The 26,957-nt window shown below is 39.0% G+C and overlaps 2 protein-coding genes across 6 annotated transcripts in view; one reads left to right on the forward strand and one right to left on the reverse strand.

The window, feature by feature from the left end:
* Window positions 1–26,957, forward strand: part of tbc1d30 (TBC1 domain family, member 30) — a 72,644-nt gene that overhangs the window by 29,105 nt on the left and 16,582 nt on the right. For 4 of the 5 annotated variants that reach the window (XM_038738579.1, XM_038738581.1, XM_038738582.1 and 1 more), the window contains 2 exons: window positions 6,632–6,826; window positions 6,948–7,072. The gene's annotated coding sequence lies outside the window, so the exon portion shown is untranslated. Of the gene's footprint in view, window positions 1–6,631; window positions 6,827–6,941; window positions 7,073–26,957 lie in introns of all 5 variants that reach the window. The other variant, XM_038738580.1, reaches the window with a different exon arrangement.
* Window positions 128–26,606, reverse strand: prkcq (protein kinase C, theta). The gene is made up of 18 exons (XM_038738584.1): window positions 26,547–26,606; window positions 19,515–19,911; window positions 13,061–13,260; window positions 11,588–11,648; window positions 9,586–9,766; window positions 9,463–9,494; window positions 9,284–9,369; window positions 8,683–8,812; window positions 7,420–7,529; window positions 6,924–7,059; window positions 6,641–6,810; window positions 6,061–6,234; window positions 5,864–5,955; window positions 5,578–5,640; window positions 5,333–5,471; window positions 4,668–4,856; window positions 2,588–2,716; window positions 128–1,897 (listed from the first exon to the last, which is right to left on the reverse strand). The coding sequence occupies exons 2-18, from the start codon at window positions 19,630–19,632 to the stop codon at window positions 1,739–1,741; spliced, it is 2,169 nt and encodes a 722-aa protein (XP_038594512.1). The 5' UTR covers window positions 19,633–19,911; window positions 26,547–26,606; the 3' UTR covers window positions 128–1,738.

The raw sequence follows: 26,957 nt of genomic DNA on the forward strand, positions 1-26,957 counted from the left end.
AATTGTCAGGTGTTTTACTACATTTTGAGTTGAAAAACTGAGAACTTCTTTCTGTCTCCTCCTTCACACTCTCGGAATATCAGGTGGGTGTTTACTACTTTTGTTTTAGTCAGAAACGACAGCGCCATAGAAAAACACACCTTTTATTGTACAGGATTCACAGTGAATTGGACAACAAAAACTACAGTATGCAGGGATTATAGTACCTGGTCCAAATAACAGCATCAATAAAACTCCTGAGGTACGATAAGAAAACACACGTAAACAAAAACCCGGTAATTGAACTCATTAACAGATCCACATCCAACTGACAGTGCGGTATATCAACAGAATACATTTATTTTATTTACATAACAAAGGACTGTTAAAATGTATTAACTTTACCCAACGTGATTGAGGTAAAAGACTCATTAACCTATGGAATAGGACAGTGAATTAAATGTAATTTGGTGTAACCAAATTTTTTAGATTGCTTTACTCGATAAAGTACGATGAGGCACCATAAAATAATAACACATTTTCTATTGATAAACACAACCATGTAAGCACAAAAGCAATTTAAGGGGGTTACATACTAAAGGGGCGCTAAAGGTAATTAATTATATGCTTTTAAACTGAGGAATGAATTGGTTGACTGTCTTAGGCCCCATCCACAGTACTGCGTTATCGAATTAAAACGGAGACCTTTTGCTACGTTTGCACCTCCCGTCCAGACTACAATGGTGAAAACAAAGACCTACAACGGAGAAGTTTAGAAACGCTGCCGACCCCGTTTTGCGTTTCAAAACTCCGGAGGGCGTTTTAGTGAAGACGGGCCAAAACGGAGGACATTAGAAACGATGACACAGCCGCTCACGCTCAGCTGTCTTATTGGGTCTTAGAAGTCATGCAAAGCAGAAACACAATGCTGCTGACCGGGTTTTTGACATCATATTTTTATTAAAATATTCTGTACCAAATGCAAAAAACTCATCTGCCTACACTTGTACTATGCATGTCGCATTTACTTTGCAACTCCCAGTCTGTTTCCCGCCGCCACACTCCTGTTTTACATTCAGTAACAGTCCCAGCTCCTTATTGGTGCATGCAAAAAAAAAAAACAACCCTTCTTCGTCTGTATTTATTTTTTCTTTCGCCAAATCTTCTGTAACCAGGAAGAGATTATCTGCTTCATGTTTACACCGGCACGCGCATGGCCAGTGTACCTGAACAGCCAGTAGATGTGCGTTTACAGTCGTTTTCATGTAGACGGAGATCAACTCCAAAATGCAGCTAAAACGCTGGTGTGGACGGAGATCGTATTTGTTTTAATTCTCCGTTTGTAAACTAAAACAGAGTAGTGTGGATGGGGCCTTAGATTTACTGTGATAAACATTTATGTTTGACTATATATGTGGATATATATGGCCTTCAGGTAAATTGTTATTATGTAAACAATCCTGGTATATCCTATTTGTCTCAGCCCAGACGCTTTTGTAGTTAAAATATTGTGGACATTTTAGTTTGACATTTTAAAATGGAAAGGGACAGAAACGACATGCGACAAAGATCCCGTCGCAGTTGCGTTGTATGTGCTGTACACCCAGGACACCCCCTTAGTGGTTATCATCATGTTTATGGATACAGTTGAGTTTTGTGACATTCATGGTCTAAAGTCTCTGCAGTTTGTTTCAGTTACAGTAAGTGCTGATTGTGACTGAGTGGCTTGTTGTTAGGTAGTAGGTTGGTGGTCGGGTGCTCAGCGTGCTGTGATGTGAGCCATCCCAGGGTTAACAAAGGAGAAGTTTCTGAACATCGTCTGGTCAACGCTGTTGATGAGCGTCCGGTCGGCACACGACAGCCGGGGCTTCTCATTGATGAACTCTTTGTCAAAGTTACTGCAGTCGCTTGGCGACGTCTGCAAGGGAAAGTGTGTCAATACACACCGTGAAACGTATAGTACACTACTGTTTTTGTGAAACACAATTGTGTGTTGTGGCAAACATGTTCATCATTAGATAAGGACAGCTAACTGTCAGGATTACTCAAGTAAAACAACTTTGGTCACCATTAATCATCAAATTATGTAGTACTCAATAATTGATTGAGGCAATAATTGGCAGATGAATCAATTGTTTGGTCTATAAAATTACAGAATTCAAGCTACAAGTTCTTTCATTTGAGAAGCTGGAACAAGATACTTTTTTATTTTTTATGGCATTTCTGCTAAAAACAAATGGCTCAACTTAATTATCAAAATAGTTTCTGTCAACTGATTGGTCAGTTAGCTACCCTATAGTTACCCTTTCAGCTCTAGTTAAAATCAAAATCAAACTATACTGGTAAATAGAATAACCTAGAAAGGAATGATATATGATTAAAATATCCAGATTGCCACATTTATTCACATTGCAAATTTCATTCATTCTTGATTTTTACACTTGAATGTATTCTCCAATTTAGACAGATGAAGTAAATGAAGATCTACAGCTAGCATAGTCCCCTTCAAATTTGGGTCTCTTTTAGATATGGTTAGGATGATATGGTGAGTGCAGGCATGTCTGAGTGTGGAGAGACGAGAGTGAGCATCAACTCTGAATGTACTTACTAAAGTTGGCCTGAAGGGTGGTGCCACCTGCCGTTGTTCCAGGGCGTTCCAGTCTGTGACGCTGAAGAAATTGTGCTGTCTGATGTTTCCCTTAATTCCCAGGCGCTCCTCGGGCTCCCTCACAAACAACTGCAGCACAAAAACACCAGAGATTAAATTTAATTACTGCTTTAGACATGCTTGGCAGTGCACATCAGTGTTTCCCCTAGGATGGAGTTATAGCAGCGGAGGTGAAGCAGTTTTTTTGTCTAAATATAAAACCTCAACACAGCATGTCTCAGCAGTATTGCTCTTGTGTCCAGGAGCATGAGATGCACATCAGAATAGTTTAAAACTTCTGTGTTTTCCCTGTTTAATGTGAGCTTTAGCTGAATGTTTTGGTGTTGGTGTTTTCCAATGACAGATGTGTAATTTCACATCACATTGGGCCATTATTTTCACCATATGTCTGAACAAAGAGTTGGAAAAGCTAGAGCAGATAATAAATAACCACCAGCAAAAGATCAGTCTACTGGGGAGGAACTACAAACTTTAGATTTGGGGAAAGTTATTTGGTTGGTTATGATGCTCTCCACAGTGATTTAACATTTATTGCACAGCATGTTTTGGACCTCACCCCTTAAAACCCTGTTAAAATGACCTCAGAATCACTATAGATACGGTTGTTCATGTTTGAAGTTTGTGTGCAACATGAGAAACCTCCTCCTTTCTGAGGTGCAATTTATTTGCACGTTAAAATCCAAAAAGAAACATCTCCTCGTTAGCTTAAAAGGACTAGTTTGCACCTCTAATTTGTTTCTTTACTAACCTCAGCTCCTCCAGTCACCTCTGTCCTTTCTTTTCCTAACAACCACTCTTTCATCTGAAAAATAATTGAACCAGTCTGTACAGGACAGAGCTGCAGGTTGCAACAGTTTACTCCCAGATTGTAACTAATGTTCTCATCATTGGACAAGTAGGCAGTAATAAAATACAGCTACCAGTTACTTTATATTGAGCTAATGTTAAGTTACATAGCAGCCAAAAGACGCAGCCTGCTGTTGAAGCTTTCCTGCTCAGCTCAGTCTGAAGGGGGGATGTTAGCTAACTTTAACTTTAACCAATACAGTACATTTACTGCCTGAATATTTTCCTCTGCTCGCGTTCACCGTCACTTTCTGCCGCTCGGACAATCAAACAGTCGCTACGCATCTCCTGATTCCTTACAGGAGTTACGCTGTTATAACAGCATCTGTCACGTAGTTGTTTTCTATAGAACAATGAGAGGCAGCTAGCCAAGCATTGAGTGTTACCGTGTTCCCACAGTGGCGAGTGAACACATTTGTAGCGCATAGTTTAATCATTGTGCAAAATTTTAGTAGCGGCCGTCATGATTCAGCAGCGGCGGTGTGCCACTGCTGAATGCATAAATGGGAAACACTGCACATACAGGCAGTTACTGGTTTAAAGAAAAGTTAACATACATTGTTGCCGCTTCTTCTAAATGCTGGAATATTTTCGATTTTTGGAGCTTAACATTCAGTGGTGTCTTTCTCTACTGTGTTTCCCAGAAATCAACTGTCAGTGTAGCTGGTGCTGAGAGGTCTACACGATATCAGCCCTATAAACGCAGGTCATGAAAGACCGCAAGCTATGATCGGTCGGGGGACGAGTCTGCCATGACCCTGGCCAAGTCACATCAAGAATTTATGACTCTATAATTGTTTAATCTAACACAGTGACCATATTAACAGACAAATATATTGTGTAGTTTAAATCTGGCATTAATTAATAAATGTTAGTCGGTGGTACAGTTTGTAGTCTTAAAACTCAACCGGGACATTTAAGTCATGGGTATCCTTCCCAGATATTCAGTCTTTTCCCTCTTATTTTTATGTTTATTGATTGAATATTTGAATGGTTAATGTAAATATAAGCCTCACATCTTGTTATCACTGTAAATTACAGCAACAAAATGTGGCTAAAAAAGAACAGCATGTCACAGAATTACTGCTTCCAGAGATTCATTCATTAGTTTAGTACCCTAATTACCCCCCAAACGTAGCCACGGAAACACACACACCGACACACAGTGCCTGACCTTGACTAGAATGTCCTTGGCGTCTTTGGTGAGCCAGCGGGGGTACACAGGGTTGTCTGTTCGTATGGATTGAAACAGCTCCTCCTCGTCGCGGCCGTGGAACGGAGACTGACCGATCAGCATCTCGTACAGCAGCACTCCAAACGACCACCAATCCACTGAGCAGTTGTACTTCTGACCCAGCAGGATCTGATACACAATCGCACATACAGACCAGACTGTTAATCCCCAACTCTGTTTTCAGTGTGGCTTTTCTAGATGAAATTCACATGAGTGGCCTGCCATGAGCCATAGTGGGGCCAACAATCTGCATGTTTAAATTCAAATCTGTCACCTCAGCCAGTGATTTCACTGATCGGTTATTCTCTGTACTTTGTAATGCTTACCTGTTTCTGCTTATGCTATGACCCACCTAACATCTCAAACTAAGACCTAGCATTTTGTGTCATAATATCCATCATAACGATGATATGGACTTGTCTGTTTTTAACTGATGCAGCACGTGCCTCCCATCACCTGTCAAAGTAAAACACCTGCTGTGTCACTAATTGGGGTTACAGCCCAGTCATTTCTCTACCATGTATGATTTAGTGTTGATTTACCCATTAATTTATAATTTTGTATAAATATAAACGTTTTCATTATGACGTGGTGCGCGTGGTCACCTCAGGGGCGATGTAGTCGGGTGTCCCACAGAAGGTGGCCGTCCGCGAGTCGTCCTGCATGTTCTCCTTACACATGCCAAAGTCTGCTATCTTAATATGACCATCAGAGTCCAACAGCACATTATCCAGCTTCAGATCCCTACAGAGAGACAGGAGGGTATAAGCACGACATAAACATATACAGAAAGTAGTTCTCAGTTTGGCCTCTTGTGTGAGTTGTTTGCTGTTTCTGGATTATACTTTACCTGTAAATGATTCCTTTAGAATGCAGGAACTGGAGTCCACAAATGATCTCAGCTGCATAGAAGCTGCAGGAAGACACAAATCAGAGGTAGACAAACAAAACATTACTCCTACTTTTGTCGTTCCTCCTACCAGTTTAGTTTTCTGTATTTGTTTTTGAATTTTAAATGGAGGAACAAAGCAACAAGAAGCACAACAAGTTGACAAGAAGATATTTACTTCCCAACAAATGTGCATGGGGGGAAAAAGATTTATCATATTGGATGGTCCTTTTATTGGGATACATACGTTGCTCTGTGCAAGTCAAACTTGTGGCAGGTCTGGATGTGGAACATGAGATCCCCTCCATTCAGATACTCCATCACGAAGAACAGGTTCTCCTGGACACAAAAATGCAAAGAGGTGAGGGCTGTAGTTTTGCTGAGGAGGGTTGAAGTGAATATCTACACAAGAGTTCTGAGCGTCCGAGTGTACATGGTTATCACCTTGGTCTGGAAGGTGCAGTAAAGGTGTGTGAGGAAAGGATTTTCCCAGGCTAAAGAGAGGACGCTCCTCTCCACCATGGTGCACTCGACGTCATCGTCCATCAGCACCACATCCTTTTTTAGGGCCTTCACCGCGAAAAACTTGCCGCTTTTTTTCAGCTCGGCTAAAAACACCTGGAAACAAAGGAAGAACATCTAAAAACTGCTGTGGCTGGACAGTTTAGTTTCCTCTTCTGTTGTCCCCCATTTCTAACGCCCCCCTTTTCTCACACTGAAGTAAAATCTACGCTACCACCAACATCAAAGCAACAAGAAGTCATGAGTTTTTTTTTCTGTGGAAACTGGCTGCACAAACAAGTGTGACCACAAGACTCTCAATGTGCTGTGTGACAGTTTATGGTGATGAGAATGACTACAACATCACTGAAGACACACTAATGGAAAAATTATAATTTGTTACTCCTAAAACTGTCAATACTGAATGTTCTTTTTGTTATTACTAGTTGCATTATGTTCATCATGTGCTGTCCGTTCAGTTCTGATGTAAATCCTTTTCTGTGCTTTGAATCAGCTCCTGTACCTTGCCAAAGCTGCCTTTCCCGAGCATCTTGTGCAGGATGAAGTCATCAATGGTGAATCTGGGTTGGTGATCCCTCCTGGGAACAGCGTACAGAGGCTCTTCTTCTGTCAGCGCCTCAGTGATCGACCTGCTGATGTCAGCTGGTCCGTCCCATGAAACACCCTGTATCTCTGCAGGAAGAGGCAGGTCAGAAAGCAGGAATAAGGGAACCAACGCATGATGTTCAAAAAAACTAGAAGAAGTGAAAGGCTTAATGAGAATGAAGATTTTACAGGTTATGCACCTTTGTTTGTGTTTGGAGGTGTAGCTGTGGCTGGTACACCCGTTATTAACCCAGACGGAGCTCGGACTACTCCCGGCTGGCCAACACCGACTGGACCTTCTCGACCAATAATGTCAGTTTCTTTGGTGCTTCTGGCCTAAAGGCAAAAGGTAGGACCAGCATCAGACTGGAGTTTTGACCCAACATTTATGTTGTTCACCAGTTTAAAGTGAAGACATTATATGTATTTTTGTGGGAAAGCTTTGAAAAGAGAAGTCCACACTTTAAAACTCTCCTAAACTTTGTTCATTGTCCATGACCCAGTACTGTTCACACTCATACAATTGTGGTGTCTTAGCAGATTCAGGGCAGGTTTATTGTGGTGGGAGTTGATGGGCGGGCGGGGCTCCACCAAGGGAAAGTGATTTTCTCAAAAAATAATCCTCAAAATGTGCAAAATACAAAAAGTTACACATTTAAACATTTTAAAGGAACAGAAGATTTATATGTCCTGTACCTGCTGTTTACTCTCGATGATGGCCAGAGCTTCAGCCATCAGTTTTTGGTTGACCCCACAGAGGTTGGCTACTTTCTTCTGGCATTTATGATGGACGTTCATGCCACACTCTGCACAGAAAACACAGCATTACCACAGGTGTAATAACAATATGGTATTTTATAACACTACTTTGAATCTTTAATGGTCACTGATTTTACCAACACACATTTTCACACATAATGAGTGACGTGGCAATGCTTTTAAAAGGAGATGTTAAGCTGTTTATGCAACATAAAGCTAGATAAAGAATATTATTCTCTTCAATGCTTCATTTGTTTAAAGAGAAAATTACTTTGTCTGTTACAAAACACCCTAACGCCTTGTACACATTGGTTGTGTTGGTTTGTATTGGAAATCTGATTAATTTCACACGGAACAGCTGTTGTGCCATACGCAGTGTGTTTGTGCATATTCCTGATGGGAAGTGTTAAAATACTTGCAGTTGTGACAGCTGTTGGAAATAAATCATGCCTTATTGTGTAAATTTAGTGTTGCTGTCCTGTGAAAACCATATTTCTAAATTTGGTGGTTTTTAATTTCTTCCATTACGGGCTGAGAAAACTGTTCTGGCACTTAGTTTCATAACCCATTTAAAGATCCACTGACCTCTGTATAGTCTCTGCCTTGTCTAGCAAACTTTCCTCTGTGCAAGTTTTTCCATATCTGGACAGAGTTTAAAGCTCTTTGAGGCCAAATTTAATGGAAAAAAAAGAAGCAAGAAGATCAAGAACTTTCTTGATTCCACAACAACATTTACATATTTGCACTTGAGTGTGTTTTGCATAGTTTGCTTAACAACTGTGACATGTATGTACATACACAGCCCAGCTTCAGCATGCACATATACATTTTGCCACCCTGCATGTTACTTGTATGAGCATGTAACAAAGAAATGTGTCTCTACAAAGCTGAAAAATGGGTCGTTTGTCTCATAAAAAGTTGCTGTTTTGTATTTGACATGACTTTACATATGGTATCCACCTGTATTTATCTTAGTAAGAATATTAGTGTGTAACCTGAAGGCAAAATGCTGTAGCAATATTGGTATACTTCTCCTTCATGGCAAAGGTTTCTTTTAGACTCACTGTGTTCAATTAGTGACATCTGTTAACACAAAGCCAGTCAGTGTGTCCAGGTGAAACCCTAACTCTACAAGACACCAGTTTCTAACACAACAAGATGCATAAAAACCACAGAAATCTTAAAACTCCCGCCTCTCACCCTCACATTTGAGCCCCTGCTTGGCGAGCCCCCACAGCAGAGTACCACAGTGTTCACAGAAAGTGGGACTTTTGTAGTTGTAGACTTTAAACCGGTGGGGCATGTCGATCTTGAAGCGCTCCTTGTGGATCTGCAGCGCACACACACATCACATCATACAGCTTATCATGGAGACCCTAGCACAGGTTTAGCCTTGCAAACAGGCTTGCCAGACATTGGGACAGTAGGAGAAGCACTTCTGTATCCAAACAGTGGGTGGCAGCTCGCTCCTTTTTTTTAATACTTTATAAAACAACATGGGGCTTTGCATTCTCTTGGTTTCATGCATATGAACTAAGCAGGCATGTGGCTAAAGAGGAAGTGAAACAAGATCGAGAAGATGAAAGCAGCAAATGGTACTGGTGTGATGATGCCTCCTTTATGAGGTGTGTACTTGATTAGTAAGAATTAAAACCACAGGTTTACAAATCTCTTGCACATGCTGTCTCAGCATCCTCCGAATTTAAGTCTGCTACTGCTAGAGATGACACACTGTCTGAGAGCATTTATATGAAACAAAAAGTGTCTGTAAAGTCTAAATTAGTGTGATGCAGAGACTTACCATTGTTTCTTTGCTGTTAATGGCTGAACCAGTGCATTTGGCGATTACTTTGTCTATGCATTTTTTGTGAATAGCTGCATTGCACTCTGAACGACACAAAGATGACAGAGTTAGACACATGGGAAAGAGGAAAGAAGGCATCATTTAATCTTGGCAATGGAAAATAATGTGACACTCACGTCTGCACTGGTAACCCTGCTTGTTCAGGCCCCTGTGGCAGATAAAAACAGGTGAAATGACTAATACGATAGTGAAGAAAATGATAATTTGGTGTTCTGTTGTATCTCTGTTTTGTTGCGTACCAGACAAACTCTTTGCAGACGGAGCAGAAGGTCGGCTGAGGGAAGAATGTGGCGCTAAACTCGTGACATTTGACAACATGAACTTTGGCCTGTTTGATGGCACCTCGCCGCTGATGGAGGGCGAACAGACCCTCTCGCTCAAGTTCGGGCTCTTGGTCTCCCTCATTCTGACCAGCCGCATCTGAAACACATCATACAACCCTTTTATTTAAAACAGAAAACTTAAAAAGACACAAGGTTGACCTCAGCTTTCTCCGGTCAGTGATTGCCTACTGCAATGACGATTTTACAGTTACAGTTAGATCTATGCAGTTTAACAAAAACTTTACCTAGTGTATTGCAAAAAGTGATTTGTCTGATTATAAAGCGGCTCTAAAAATCTTTTATGATAATGGGACATAACTTTTTGTTCAATCAAATCTGCATTAAAATCAGGGTTTTCCCCAGGAAATTGATTCCAGGAGGTGGTAACTTAGTTTAGATAGCCATGTACAAGAGGTTGCGTTAGATCTTATTGTTGGCTGACAGTATTACTTGCTTTTCCTTCACCCTCCACCACATCAGTAGTTGTTTTTTGGCCCCCATTATCAACCACAATACAATTAGTGGGCTTTCTAAAGAAACTTCGGACACTCAGCTGCCGTGGCATTTTGCATGTGGATCAAAAACAAGACTTCTAGGTAATAGCTTATTAATATGTACACTCACCACCAACTGGACAGGGGGTCTACTACAGGTGGTCTACATGTGGTCATTGACAGTGTTGCATGTGAATTACTCAACGTTACGGTAAATCGGCCTTAGTCTTAATCTGTCAAAATGACAACATTTGCCAAGAAACAGTTTCAGCACAACCGTAACCACCCCCACACACTAAAACCACAAATTGTTATTGACCCCAGCTCAGCTGTTGATCTGCTCCTTTCACTCTTGGAAAGAAAGCAAACACATTTCCCAAAATGGCGACCTATTCCTTTTTAAGGCTGAGACTTCTCAATTCATCCTCAGCACTCCACCATGTAAAATAGTTTCATTTCTATGACTTATTTATTCAACCATCTGCTGTCTAACATTTTTGTATATAATGTTTGTTTTTGTGAGTAGCTTAAAGCTCCTACAATCTAACTTGTAAAAGCAGGAGGAAGTTCAAAAGACCAGATTGTCACAGTCTGTCGGTCACTATAACACCTGTTGTTGCAGCGATTTCCTATTTGCTGGGTCTATATATAGGAACATGAGATGGCTTCTTCCTTTTACTTCTCAGTGACTTCTCATGCCTTGGCATGGTGTTAATGTCAGCAAAGCACCTGTGAAAGGGATATAATACAAAGTGCATGCACACACATCCACTTGCAATGCCTGGAACCAGCAGTGGGCAAAGACTCAAAGTTCTTATTTTTAGTTTGAGAAAATGTAATTAGGCTGCGACGATTAAGGCACATTAAAGCACACAAGGGTGCAAGTGAAACTGGCTTTTAAAGGACTATACAGACAATTTGGATGATGGCTGGTATTTTATGATCCCATTAACTGTATAGTATAGTTTATATAGTATATTATCATTTTCAGCCTAACAAAATCCTAAATTTCCCTAAATAAATCCAAGAACTGTCACATGGAAGCATTTAAAAGAAAAAAAAAAAAAGTGGATATGTGAGGGCTAAAAATGTTCTGTGGCGCACAAGAAATGATACACTCTTGATTTTACCAGCAGCAACAATTTGTTTTGAATGCATTTTTAAAGACTTTGTAGTAGACTCGGAAGACCACAGCAAAATTCTCTTAGCTCAGAGCCTTTATTACCTTCAGATCATAAAGATAAAGATCACTTATTTTCACTTTCTTGCAGGTTATGTTTGGATTGTTTTGAATCGACTTTATTTGGTCGCAATTTGAGCTACAAACTTTGTTTTGTACGTGATAGCAAAACCAGTATATAGTTAAAGTTGTTATAACTGATGGAGGGGCAGAAGGATTAGTTACAAAGGTGTGAACCACTCACCACTTTTCTCCAGATAATACCTGGCCTCCATCCTTAGGCGACCCTGTGGCTTCAGCTCCAGCTGAGGCAAAAAGAAATGGAAGCAAAAAAGAAAAGCAATATTTTAGAATTTCTTTAGAAAAACATTGAGAATGAAAAGGGAAGGATGTGGCTTCCGGATAATGATGATGCATGAACTGTATAATGGAGAAACGGTGCATGTAATGCTATTTTTGCCTCATGGAGACAGACAGACTGGCTAGCACACAGATTTGATTTGATTCATTAGTTTTACTTTGTTTGATTGATTCTTAGCTCGGTATAAGAGACAGCTGGCATGCGGCCTCTGGTGTCACCGCAAGCCAAGTCTTCCCAGGGGAAAAATCTGGTGCACAAGAAGTAATCTTTAATTTTTGATTATTTAGGATGAAACTCAGGCAAGTGGGATGAAAAACGTGACATGATGTGAAACTGAAACCCTGTATGGGAGTCTGGGGCCCCTCCACCATGGGGAGTTTAAATTTTATTTTATTTTTTTAATTAGATGGCGTACAATAGAGAGATGACAAGAAATGAGGGTAGAGCGGTAGGGGGGTGACATGAAATGATGGTTCTGCGATGGACACGAACTGGGTACGTTAATTACATTGTCCTCATCCCAGAGGTAGGATAAAATAAAAGGGGGGGAGATACATGTACAGTTTAGTTATTATTTTGTTTTAGAGCTACTGTAAGTGCTTTAAAAGAGGTCAAAAATCATAATAGTGGTGCTCTAGAATGAATCATGCTTGCTCACATGATAATGATAATTAATTTTATAACTTGTTTTCTTGAGTACAGATTAATTGATCTTGACATAACAGATGTGGATTTGTCATTATCACAACATTGTGAACTCATATTTTGTCATCTCATAACAACATAACAGGATTATGTTTAATTGTAATCACATAGTAAGTAATTCACAGTAACAATATAACAATACTTTCTTTTATTATGATTATTAGATAATATCGCATAAGATTCTAGTATGCAGTGGTGATCTTCCAAGACGATAAAATATCGTCAAAGATACTGTAGAGATATTTTTCACTGCCGATATTTTGACATGTCATAGCAGGAAAAGCACAGGTGTCGCTTATAACATTTAATGATGGCTGAATTACAGTTAAGTTTGCCAGTTCTTCAAAAGAACCCGTAGCTGAAACACAGCTATGAGTAATGTTATCAGTTACACCTGTGCTTTTTCTGGTATTACAAGTAAAAATGTCTGTAGGGGGGAAAAAGCCTGTTGGTTCATTTTCTGGCCAGCGCAGGTGATGATGCTAAGCACTGCAAATTTATTTATTTATTTATTTTTAATAACTAAAAGGAGGATTAAACATTTGATCTTTTGACCCAGAAGTGAGTCAGCTTATTCTCATTTTGCTGGCAAACAGCTGGTCCGGAAGGTTAGTTGTACAAAATCAGACACACCCATCCCACTGCACTAACCCAGATCTCCAGCTTGCCATTCTCCTTCTTGCATCGTGTGGCAAGCGAGTCCAAAGCCACCGTGGCCTCAGACTTCAGCTCCGCTGTCCGATCTTTCACCATTACATGCATGATGCGACCGCGGTGGATGTGGGCATCAAACGTGGTGCTCCACGGCGGGTACATGGTTGGCTTCTTTTGTTTGTACACTTGGCCCTTTTCTGGAAAAACAAAAAAGCAGTAAAGAGAACAGACACTCCCTTATTTGACACCATTGTGTCCCTGAGCAAGACACTTAACCCCTAGTTGCTCCAGAGGCGTGCGACCTCTGACATGTATAGCAATTGTAAGTCGCTTTGGATAAAAGCGTCAGCTAAATGTAAATTTCTTTTTTTTTTTTTTTTTTTATTGAAAGGCTCTTTGCTTTGAGCTTTTGTGTGCAACAGACAGGAAGTAAGATGAACAAAGTTCCACTGAGCAATTTTCACTTTGACTTTCACTTTAGTGCCTAGAAATTGTGTGCATCGACAAATTAAATGTCTTCTTGTTACTGGCAGGTTGAAGTTGTGACGATGCAGCCATCCCTGGGGAGTAATTTTTTTTTAGCCTGGACAAAAATTTAAAGAATGAGTATGTTCTTTATTCCCCTTATTGTCAGCAAATCCCATCAAAAGATCGAAACCAACAATGGATTGATCCTACTAACTGTTGTCTGTGTAGCCAAAGCCTGGTATCTTATTAATTGTAGTCATAAAGCCCCATAGTTTTTGGATAGAAACAATGAAGAGCATAAAAATGAAATTTTAGATGATTATTGGTAAGCCATGTGAAAGGTTCTTCAGGAAATGTTCCTGGGGAAAAAGGTGATTTGTTTCATAATTACGCCGAAGGTGAAAAGTAAGCAGTTGCATATATGTCAGAAATGTTGGAGAAAGAGTATATCACAAATATTCGGTTAAATACTAAGGAACTGGGGAAAGGTAGCACCACAACAAATAAGTAATGTCTACAAGATTCTAACCTGGGAACCAGACGAATCTGCGGAGTTCATGTTTCATTAGCTCTGGCAGAGATGTCTGGCTCCCTCTCATTCAGTCAGATTTCCACTCGTCGTGGATCTGGTTGGGCCAATAAAATCGTTTATCTAATATGGTGCAATGGCTGACAGAAAGTCACACTGCTCTGATTGGTTGTAGACCTGCATCCAGTCTGCAGGTCCATCCTGTGCAACACACCAGGCTCACAAATAGTATAGGAAATTATCACCAGCCAAATGCTGGTAAAAAATGAGAGATGTTGATAGATTTCAGACACAAAATAAAGGTTTACTATTGGATGGCCCATAAATTTGAACATTTATCTGTCAGTGGCTGGCATATGTTTACATTTTAAAAGGTCTGCCCACAAAACATAGATGCAAACTGTCAAACTAAGCTGTGGCTCAAATATAAAAGTTTATCAGATTTTTTCAGAAACACATTTTAGTGTACTGTTTAGCCATAATTTGAGAAAGTTTGTGACCAGGCCACCATGTTTCTTCAGCTTGACAACAGACCAAGCACTACCCGAAGTTTAATTTGTCCCTCAGCGCTACATCACACGTTTCGTTACTCTGATGGGTTGTAAGTTTACCTGATTGCGTCCAGAGGCATTTTGGTTTGCACCCATTGAAAATGCCCCCTTGGAAATTGAAAATGGTATTTATTTCTGTTTGAATAACATTTGCTAAAATCTACAATATTCCACTGATTTAGGAAACTTACCATTTAACATGTTGAAACAGATGTTTTTTTCAGAATGAAGAAATGAGTTTAGGGCTGAGTGTCACAGATGTAGTTAGAAAGTTTTCAGAGACTCTGTTGTTGGTTTTAGTCTTTATATGGGATTTGTTGACAATAATACAAGTCTAGAATATCACCAGCCTTATCCTCAAAGGATTTGACTTGTAAGTTTTGATTAATAACATCCGGAAGATGGAGAGTGAAAACTGACACCTGTAACTTCCCGGGCAAGTAGGAAAAATAGCTTACAACATGAAATGGCAAAGAACCAATGAAAGTGCTTTGAGAAAGTTTTTGAATTGTCACCTGCCACCTGAATTTTGTGTTTCCCTTTACATAAAAAAAAAAAAAACATTTTCATCATAAATTGATGTAGGAAAGGCAGAACAGGAAATGTCACCAGCATGCAGGAAATTAAGTGTTTGATGCTCACAATTATCTGGGGGAGGAGCTCCAGACTCCCCCCAACTCATACATTTCAGCATTGATTTCTATTAAATACTGTTAATTTATCCTCAGATCTCATTCTTGTGACACCAGTATGATGCATTGGCACATCTCGTAAGCTAGGTGTATTGTCACACCCCTAATCTGAGCCCTTATGTCCCCAGTGACGCCCTTGCGTGTCAGTATCTTTCTCTTGTTGCAGTAGACAAATGCACGTTATCTATACAACATATAAGCTTAAAAAAGACCCCTCTTACACTGTCTCTGTACGTTCCTCTGCTTGCGTATCCTCACCTTTTTTCCCCCCTGACCAGTTTGCATGCCTGGTATGGTAAAGTGTTGGTAGATGTTCTAACTTGACAGTCTTTATTCTCCTCATGTTCTCGTGGATAATTTGTTAAGCTTGTGTTGCAGGATGTTAGCTATACCATCTGAGCATTTGACCACCAGACCTTTTTTATGATTATCGTCTCGCAGTTTTTAGAGAGATTTGCATACATCAGAAATAAAAAATAAATAAATAAAAACTCCTGGCCTTCATTATTGACATCTGCCGATTTTTAATTTATTTTTTTTATCTGCAGTAACATTTGAAATATCCACTTACATAACAGCCACATGCCATCCCGTTGTTTCAACAAAAAAGCCCACTAAGCTCCCCCCCCCACCCCCCACCAAAGTGATCTGTGGCCTTCTCCATCATCGGCTCATGGCCTATCTGTCCACCGGCTCTGCCAGCTGCCGTCTTTGCCGATTAAACCACCCAGAGAGGAAAACATGTCTGTTTCTCCTCTGACGCATCCCAGACAGATCAGAGTTTCTTTTGAAGCATTTTGCATAGCGATAGGTGACATGTTTAGGTGTCAGCCAGTAACGTCGGTTCCTGTGTTCTGTGAAAAACTACAGAAGTGGCATTTAGGTGTGCTCTCATGCCTCTGCTGCTGCTTTGACGGAGTCTAGTCTAGTTGCTCATGATTTTAACCTCCCTTGGATGACTGAGAACCTTCAGACATATGTAACGAAGACATTAAATTGAGTCGTTAAATTCAAAGTGATTGCATTTTCTTTTTCATACTAGAAGTTTCAGGTATAAAAACACCACAGGTCAAGCTTACTAAATCCTCACTAAACAAAAAAATTAAATCCTTTCGATGAAGAATGTCTATTGGCAGCATTTAAGCTCAAAAGCCTTGACTCGGCGTGTTTGCCTCACTTGAATAGGATTCTAAAAGTGGAAGTTAACTATGAATGGCCCACTGTTTGGCCCCAATAGCATAGGGGGATATAAACAAAACACAAAAAGGAAATAGTTAAAATCCGTTTAAGCTACATGGCTACAGTCACATAACAAGGCATCCCTTATAATATAAAATAAGTCCGGCAGTTGGTATGTTTTTTTTTTTTTTCTTATTGTCACAAATTCACCACAGTTTTAGGGAGAGACTGACCCTCTTTTATAAAAATGAAACTATATATTTGTGTGTCTTTGGTAGGAGAAACCAATGGGCTTGGGTATGGAAAGTCAGAAAATATTGAGACAAACACCTCTTGAGTTTTTCATGTGAATGTAAAAATTTGTTTTAGCTTTACTCTATAAGGAAAGAGCTTATAAACAAGCATGTGGTATTATAATACCAGTTTCAGAGGTACATGATGCATAAAAAAAGCATCCTTTAACAAAAACCTTGCCGTAAAATCTCTGTAGGGAAACACTTTCATGTTTACTTGATGGTATTTGTACTTTAGTGTCAGTGTTTTATATTATTTCATAGACTAAACATTGAATTGACTAATATAAAGAAAATAAGTGTTATATTAAGCACTAGTAATCATCACTGTACTGGAATAGACGACAGCAGAGAGACAGGTGCAGGGCAGATAATTCTGTTTCCTATACATTGAGCTGGTGCTGTTGGCCAATCAGGACGCTCACCTTATATTTGAAAACAAAACCATGAAAACAAAATGCGACTGGGCTTTTACTACTTCAGCTCTGTCTGCGACTTGTGCTTAGCAGAGTCAAAGAGAAAGAGTCTGAACACTCAACTTGTTGAGGACTTCAAAGGAAAAGCTTTTTTTTTTAATTTTTTTTTTTTAAGCTTTCCACCTCCTTTTATTTGAAGATAAAATCAGCCGCAGTGAGCCAGAGCGCCTGATGGTAACTATCTTTTGTTTTGTGTTTTTATTTTGTCGAGTTTCTGATGATCAGCTATAAATTTCACCAACTCAGCAGGGTGCTGGTGGTGTGTGGTGATGTCCAGAAAAACACTGAAACAATTACAGCTTATCTTATGTGAGTCACACTTGCAATGTGGATAAATGGGTACAGTCTAGTATTGTTTATTTCCCACTTAAATGACGTCATGTCAGTTTCAATGTAAACATATCATATAGGAAAGTATTGTCTACTGTAAGTCTTCAGTGTTACTCATGTCAGTGTCATCCAGGCATGACATTTTTTATCTGAGGTAAAGTGAAAAACAGTTGTCCCTCCAGTGAGTCAGTATTGTGTAAACGAAATAATCTCATTACAAGGAGCCCCTTTTCTGCTGCCTCGTAGGTCCAGCCTTGTGGTTTTACAGAGGAAAAGTAACATCAGAACCCTCCTCTTTCCTCTCAGTGTCACTGTTTTTAGCTCTGTCTTGCACTCATACTCACCAGTGGTTAAATATATCCAGATGCAGAGAAGAGATCTGCTGTGAGTCTGTTGTCACACTGGGAATTGTGACATTGAATGTAAATCAACCACCGCAATGAAGATCTTTAAAAAATATATGGGCCAACTTGCATTTACAGTACTATCTTTCTGTAACTATATGGAGCCTGCCACCCTATACCTCAGCTCTTGTGTGTGTGTGTGTGTATAATTATGTATATTATTTATTTATTTACACTGCAATCTACTGTCTAAAAAGTAAAGATACTACTTCTACATTTCTATATTTATTCAAAACACCCACTGCTTTACTGAAAATAAAATGCATCAATTCCTTGGTTGCAGAGGGATTTTTATTTTTTATTTTTTTTTCCCCTGAGAGAGAGCCAGTCAACATATGGTGCTCACAGAAGCAAATGTAAAGGCTTTCATGAACTGGAATAAAAGTTGAATTGCTATGTTATCAATCTGTTAAAGGCAGCAAGAAATACATGTAATTGTCCATTATAATGCACAGAGATTCAAAAATGTTGTAAGTTAACAGTATTTCTACTAGAAAGTGGACTTTTGTCAGGTTGGAAAAGACACTGAAACACAGTTTAAGTGAAGGCTGCAGCTAACAGTTAATATCATTACCAACTAGAAAAGGCAGTTACTGAAGAAATTGCGGTGTGAATGATACTGAATTGCTGACTTGAAAAAAGTTGAATTGTTCAAATGAAAGATGTGGAGTATTTTAAGGATTGTTGAAAAGCTGACACTAAACTGAAATGTTCAAACAACTAAATGTTGATACCTCAAAGACTATCACAGACAAATAGAAGCTGCAAAGCTGAAACCAAAATCAACATTTGGAATTTTTGCTTGAATTAAAAATTAATTATTGATTAACAAAATAGTTGCTGATATATCGACTGAGCCTTTCAGCTGTAGTTTAAACTATGACACACCTAAACCAAGGTTGATGGGCATTACCACAAATGACACACCTGAACCCAGGTTGATGGGTATTACCACAACTAAAACAGATTTATCAACATAGCCGTGTCAAAATGCTCCATTAGATTTGTTTTAGGTGAAAGTCTTCTCATAGCCACAGTGCTACTGTCTTAATCAGTTCCACAGTAAACATGTATGTAACCAATTATCAGCACATTACATTGGACATCTGATTAACAATACAAGGTCAAATGCTGAGATGTTGGTCTAACTCTCGTGACGTCACTAGTGGTGCTTAAACATTTAGTCAATTAACCAATTAGTCAATAGACAGAAAATTAGTTGCCAGCAATTCTGATATTTGATTCGTCGTTTTAACTCTCAAATCAACCCAAACACCAAACTTTTTCCAGCTCCTTTTCAAACTCCTTTTTTTTCCAGCTTCTCAAATGTGAGGATTTACTGCTTTTTTCTGTTTTGTCACTGTAAACTGAATGTGTTTGGGTTTGGACATTTGAAGATGACACCTTTTAGGCTCTCGGGACATTATATAGACACAAGAACCACTGATCTAACTGGCATACCTTGTTTCCACCTATACATTTCTCGCTGTATATATTCAACACACAAATAAACCCAAGCAGTCACTAACCTGTGTCGATGGCCTCCTTCATGTAAACGGCACAATACGGGTTCAGCACCTCTTCATGGTAGGCCAGGCTGGGATCAATCTCAAAGTTGGAGAACCCAATCCGCAGGAAAGGCGACATGGCTGCAGGTTTTTACTCTCTGACCCCCTTGCAAATATCCAAATAACCTCCAGGAAACCTTGCAACAATGCCTTGTTTGCAAAGCAGATTCAAGAGATGAGATTTCTCCGATTTTGGAGGCAGCTTCGGTGTTGCCGTCAGCCACCTTTCCTCCACCACAGAACACGCCGACTAGCCCTTTTTTCTCCAGAGAAAAATAGGCTGGCAGGGGAGGAGGAGGAGGAGGCAGAGGAGGCAGAGAAGGTTTGCTGTTTTTCCGCCCTTGACACTTTAAAAAACCTGAGAGAGGAAGAGACAAAGCAAGAGAGAGAGATTTCATCACCCGTGACACTGTAACCACAAGAGCTGCCTGGCTGGCTGTGAGTGAGTTCCAAAACTCAAAACTCTGTCTGCTCCAGCAGTCATATCTGGGTTTTAAACTCTAAATCACCAACAAAACCTCTTCCCACTTGAAGACCCCGGTACAAAAAAAATCAAAAAAGGATCTATTACATGGGGACATGAAAAAAACTGAAGAGCCTTGCAGCTGTTCACACCGGCTTTAAGAACTCAAAGCTAGATAACAAACCAGCCCTCTGAAGCTGAATGCAACTAAAGGAAAACCACCCGCCCGTACCTTCAGAACTTGTAAACACCAACTTTGCAGAGCTTTTGAGCCCCTTCTTATAAAATACAGTAATATTTCAAAAAAGATCTCCAACTTTGATGAACCACAAAAGAAATGCTGTAACCACTCTACTGCAGCGGGTTTGATGGCACAATTTTCGACTTGCTGGAGGTCAATATGATATTTGAGTCCTGCCGGAGAGGAGGCTGGGAGGGGACTATTAATAGAGCTGAAATGCTAAACGCAGATCAGGAATAGGCTATATGACTCCATGCGGCTGTGTCCGCAGTACTCGTCGCCATGGTGGTCATCGTAAGAAGCTCTCACCTTCTTCACTGTTAACCTGACTGACCCTGAGTCAGTGGTGTCAGACATATTAAGTACAGTAGGTGAATGAAATATTAATATTTTTGTGCCAACATTAAACATCAGCAGATTGAAATAACAAATTTAAATATCCACAGTACATGAGTATTTAAGGATACAGTAGGTATTTTAATGTTGTAGGCATTCCTAGATCTACAGTATTCTGTAGTGTGCCATTGTGCTGCTGGGTAGTTTAAAGCTGCACTGATCAATATTTTTATATTAAAAATGGATCAAATGAATATGAGTAAAGTAATAAAGGTTGCTCATGGTGATGAACGCACAGAGGATTACGTATCTTGTGTCCTAGATGTAGTGGGGTAAAAATACTGAGTCTCTTCAAATGGAAATGTATCAAGTAAAGAGCCATTATCTCAGAGTTTTAATAACAGTGTTTGCTTGTAAAAGTTGTTGTCACAATACTGATTTCTAACTTCGATACAATACCTTGAAAATATTGATATTTGATACCATTTTCAATACCACCGTGGATTACTGAATTTAACAACTGAACTTATCTTAGAAAGTAAATGTTACTGTTTGTTAAGCAGAACAGCATCAGTTAACTTACTTCTGACCTTAGTCAAAGTATTTTCCAACTGAAACTCTGCAGTCTGAGATTCTTTAGGTCTGATTAGCTTAGTTTTGAGAAATAAAAATCTTTTGGGCCAACAACAAGACAACTAGCTTATCAACAACAGTTTACTTCGGCCATCTTATTTATACTTTAGTGATGTTGAAAGGGGCGACATCTCCAACCTCTCATGGTTCTTATAGGTCAGAGTGTTGGTCCTGCATCTTCTTTTTACTCAAGTAGCGTCATAAGTGCTGCCCTGTACCATCGTTTGCATATTGTCTTGTTTGTATCCTTTGCCAGCATCCAATTCAAGTGACAAGTACTAACCAATCATGGCACAGTAAGGTGGGACTTATTGAAACTCTGGCAGGGAAAAAATATAACGCAAATCAACTAGAGTGAATGAGACGAGAAGACGGCACTGTGAGTGAGAGGAGGCTGTGAGGAAGAAGAGGTTGTGAGAGAGTGCAATTATTAATAAATTGGTATTAAAACCCTTTAAAATATTAAGAATTGATATGTATCAAATTTCTGGATTATTTTGGACTGGGTTTTTGAAGCATGACTTCTAAGAGTTATTGTTGCGGCTTTTACATGCGAATGTTGTCATAATTCCATAATGCAGGTACTGTAAATACTATGATGTTTACGTTACCTACTGATATTGACACTACACCTTTTTGGCAGGCACTACAGAAGACATTTATAGTCTGTTTAATCGGTTAGTCCATAACATTTCAGAAAACCGTACAAAAAATGACCATAATCACAATTCAAAGCTTAAGTTGACATCTTCAGAATGCCCTTTATATTTCCGAAACACCAAAGTATTCAGTTCAGTATCAATATTCCCATTTGAAAAGGTGGAACCAGTTAATTATTGGAATGTTTGCTTAATTGATTAATCAACAAAAAATAGTTTTATACTAATCACCATTATATCCCATTTAATTGAAATTGTCATATCAAGCTGATCATATCAATTAATGACTTAACTAACTTAGTAACTGTTTAAACTACCATAGCTGGCCTCAGTTTTGGGGTATTCCTAACAAGTAATAGTACTCTTGTAAAGAGTAGTCATTACCTTTTTCAATTATAAACTTATTACAGTTAATAGTATAGTCAGACTAATATTGATCCTGAAATTGAAATTTACAGACACACACTCCTACCAACACGGATTCAAACATTTGAAATGTGCAGAGCTGCAGCCCTCCCATGCAGCCTCCTGTGCATTTTGAACCTGTATAATACTGTGTTCATGCAGGAGGAATCAAACTTCCGGTGCCTAACTCACAACTATGTAACCACACTTCCTGTCCCTGGGTGGTTTTATATTTCATTTTGAAGCTTCACAGGTGGGACTGTTGCAAACACAAGATTGAAAAACACCACCAAACTCAAAACACAGCTGCTCTAAATTTTGAAAAGATGGGCAGAGAACAGCTACTTTGAACTAAATACAAGTTAGTAGCTAAATGATTTAAATTGCTAAATCATATGATTCAATGAAGAGGTGAAAACTCATATTAGTAAGAACAATCAAGTAAGAATTTGTATATAGACTTAAAAGGGCTATATATATAGTTTTTTAAAAGTGAAATTGATCTTTTATTTTTTTTTTTATTGTTAGTGAATGGGTTGAATATGAACCATTCGCCAGCTTTCTCGGTTACCTGACTCTACGGTCTGTATACTGCTTCCTATGTGAAGAAATTGGGCTGGATTTTCAGCTAAATCCAGTAGTTTACTGAGTCTGTTACGTTCATTCACGCTTCCGAGCATCTTGCCTACTGATTCTGAACTGTACGCACAGCGATAACACAGCAGCAAATAAAATGTAGTCCGCTAACACCAAGAAACTGACTCCCAGCACAACAAAGACTCCAACACAAACTCCACATAATGATAAAAAAAATCAATAAAGTTTTATGCCCGTCAGGCCAAAGGCGAATGAGTCATGAAGAGGCCTCTGCTTTGTTTTGGATTTAAAAACTGACTCAGTTGGCTTTTATCCTATTGGACAGGTAAACAAACTAAAGCATGTGACATATATTGTGATTTTGTGCTTTAGTTGGCTCAAGTTACATAACATTAGCTTGCAGGCTAATGCCGACTAGTTGCTAACATTATCCGTTGCAAAATACTGTAGTTGCTTGCCGCATTACTTCACCAGCTAAATTGATCCATATTACTATCCTATGGGTATTATGTCAAAGTTCCAGCAACAATTGATTACAATTGAAACCTATAATGATGCAAGGCAGGGGCAGCCAGCTACATTAGCATGGATCGAGCGTTGCTTACTTTGTAACATTAAATTTAGATTAATTGTCGTTTTACCGAAACTCAGGTACACAGCTTCTCTACCCTCTCAGTCGCCGTAACTTTTATTAACCACATACAACACAGTGGAAGACCCTTCCACTACAGTAATGTTGTTTACTGCGGTTATTAACTGTTTTAAAGTGTGGCAACAATCTCATTAGAATATTCAATGTGGCTAACTAACCTTTTCATAATCATCCAATACATTTAGCTGTGCTTACATTGCTGAGCTTCCGGTTTACCTGTCACTTGTTATTTCTGTTTGCCCGATTGCTCATTAATTCGAGGACATGTAGGAGCACACGCTTGGGAACATAGTGGTTGCAATTTGAAACCTAACCACTAGAGGCATCTGAAAACTACATTATCTGGAGTAGACCTGGGGCCTGTACCACAAAGCAAGTTCAACATTATCTTGCTTCACTAACCCTAACAATTGCAATCCAGATAAGCGGTCACACAAAGCTGGTTATCAACGGTAAGTCAACCTGGGGTTTAACCCCAAAGTTACCTTGTTGAGCTCAAATCCTGCTTCGTGGTACAGGCCTCAGGTTTTCGTTAATTGGCCTTGAATTGTATTTGAGAGTTATGTCTTTAAACTTCATTACACTTGCTTAAACGTACAAATAGCACATTTCTGGCTTGGTATCGCATCAGTCAATCGCCCTGCAGTAAAGCCTTCTAGTTAACGCTGCATCAAAAATGCTCTAATTGAGGATGCTACTTGCTCTTTTAAAAGAGGCCATTTAGTGGTAAAATCATTCTTTAACTGCAGGTGCTGCAAGATAATTTTAACAGTCTAAAGTTTCGCCTACACTCTATGGAAAATTGCACGAGCCAGGAAGCCACTAATAACATTTATAAACTTTTATTTTGAATAGCTCAACTAGCTGTACAAGGTTAATAGTGGAACTGGATGTTTTTGTTACTTTTAACTTAAATAGCTCCTTGGAAAACTTTATGTAAACTGTTGCAGAATTAAATGATGTAAGTAAAGGGCTTACTAAATATTTTTTACATTGTTTTTGTGCAATGGATTATCTGCTTCATATAGTAGAACTATAAATACAATGTTGTCATGGAATAAAGTCTACGCTGCATCATTCTTAAGTGCTCCTTTCTTTGCAAGTTAATATACTCGTTTTCTATCTAAAGTCTATTAACTTGGTTTGCTTTGGGCCATTAATGTTTCATTCACATATGGCACAGGTTTGAAGCAGAAGGCGAATGTGATTGTCTGTTGTGATGATCAGGAAAAGCTCACATCATTTGATGTACAGTGATTCACAATATAAAGTGAAGTTAAATAGTTTACTTCAAAAAACACTCTGGGTTTGAGTCCGACCCACGGCCCCTGTATTTGCTGGGGGGAAAAAACTCAAAGGAAAAGACACCAATACATATTGTATAGCTGATGTGATGTAAAAGATAAAGCTTGTGGTGACATCCTAATGGGATTACACCGCCTATATTCATGAAGTAACTGTACTCTAAGAGGATTTAGACAGGACCAACACGGGTGTCATTGTTAAAACAACCTGCTGATCTTCATAGTGTAAAACCTTACATCACTATTTTGAACCAAAACAGCAGCTCGTACATCCGAAGTTCTTTCCCACATATAAGGACATTAACACAGGCCTTTGTGTTAATTTTTAATGTGTAATACTAATGAGCTCATTTTAAATTTCAAGGCCAATGAACAGAAGCTGTCAAATCTCTGTTGCCTGCTCTTATCTGATGTTTATCTTTTTCAGCGCAGCCAAAAGAGAATAAACAGACTTTATGGTATTGCGTCGTATCTGAGCACACACTTTTATGTACGCAGGCTTCAGGGTGCCATCTGAGGTGGTGGATTCCCTTCACCGCTGGGCACTCAAATGCCATCCCACCTATCCTCAAACACACATGGAGATGCAGGGAAGGTCAAGAACCAGTGTGCCAAAGCCAGAGACCTTTAACAAACCTTTCATGAGGGAGGGCCTTCCGCCTGACCCTCTGTACTGAGCACCATCAAAGCTTTTTTAAAAATAAGGAGGGGGGAGATCTTTGTTGTTATTGAAGCCTTTGACTATAGCTGCACTTTGACAAAAGCCCACACAACTCCCAAGCGTCCCTGAAGTAGTCACTCATTTAAAGATAGTGCACACAAAGAATATGACATTAAATACAACATTAAAATGCTGCTTACAAGCTGCCTTTATTTGCCAGGCTGGAATCTAACTACTGACATTTACTCAAGTATTATGCATTTTGTACAGTTTTGATGTACATTACAGGCATTTCCAATTTATGCCACCTCATACTTCTGCTTCACTGTATTTTAGAGGGAGTTAATGTTTTTGTAACTCCACTACACTTATTTGACATAGTTTCTTGTTACTTTGCAGATTTTACACACAGAGAACATATCTATTTATATAAGTTGCCTTATTATAGATTAAACCTATATGTATATAAAGCTGTCAAAAATACTGTACATATTAAAACATAATTGATAATCAAGTAATGTATATAATAATATAACATTGCCAGGGGTCATTCTGCTGCATAATGAGTACTGTTTTGAGACTTGAAGTATATATTGTTGATAATAGCTCCATACTTAAAGTAAGATTTTGAAGACAGTACATTTACATGTAATGGAGTATTTTTACATTGTGGTATTGCTACTTTTACTTAAATATAGGCTCTGAATATAAAATAAGTGACATAAGTCCTGCATTAGACACTCATTCAAAGATGGCTTTAATGCATGTAACTTTTTACTGATGAACTGATTTAAATGTAGCCTAACAAGCTGACACTCTAGGTTTCAAAACAAAGAAACACGAGAGGGCACTAAAATAGCAACCACGTAGCCTATAATACACCAAAGGCTAAATGTCAAAGACACATGCAGGTGTTTATGTTGTTTTCATGTTCTTATTGCTAAATTTTTTCCTATATTGTAAAATACCCAAACTCAAAACTCAGACAATTATTGTGGTAAATAGTTCTTAAATATAGAATATTAAAAACGGTGTTACTAACCTGTAACTGAAGCTTAGTGTTTGCAGACAGAAGCTGCTCTCCATCCGACCATTCTCTGACAGACTGGAGGCAGCAGAGAGTGCATTTAACTGTGAAATCATGAGGCGTTCACGGAGTGTCAGAAATTCTATGACTGTTTGGAAAGCATGCGCCAGTGATGGTATTGAATAAAATAACTAACAGAGAGAGAAAGATGTTTTTGTTCCTGGTATTTGTGTGCCATGGTAAAACACATGGCATCCAATCTAGATGGAACACATTTAAGGAGTCAGAGGCTATTATATGAAGTAGATCATATATTTAGGTACTAATATATACCTGTTTTTCATTTTCTAATCCTTTCTCCTGCTACAGCTGTATTCCATTTGATTTTGAGAAACCGCTAAAAACAGACCATACAGACCTGTATTT

This window comes from Micropterus salmoides, unplaced genomic scaffold, assembly GCF_014851395.1.
Source record: "Micropterus salmoides isolate LMB-PRFRI ecotype aquatic unplaced genomic scaffold, ASM1485139v1 Ms_hic_scaffold_23, whole genome shotgun sequence".
In the NCBI taxonomy this organism is placed as follows: Eukaryota; Metazoa; Chordata; class Actinopteri; order Centrarchiformes; family Centrarchidae; genus Micropterus; species Micropterus salmoides.

Coding starts and splice junctions, on each gene's coding strand:
- prkcq (XM_038738584.1), bottom strand. CDS start 19,632: ATGTCGCCTTTCCTGCGGATTGGGTTCTCCAACTTTGAGATTGATCCC. Junction 9,767..11,587: donor GTATTATCTGGAGAAAAGTG/GTGAGTGGTTCA, acceptor GATGTGTTTCAG/ATGCGGCTGGTCAGAATGAG. Junction 7,060..7,419: donor TCATCGAGAGTAAACAGCAG/GTACAGGACATA, acceptor TTTTGCCTTTAG/GCCAGAAGCACCAAAGAAAC.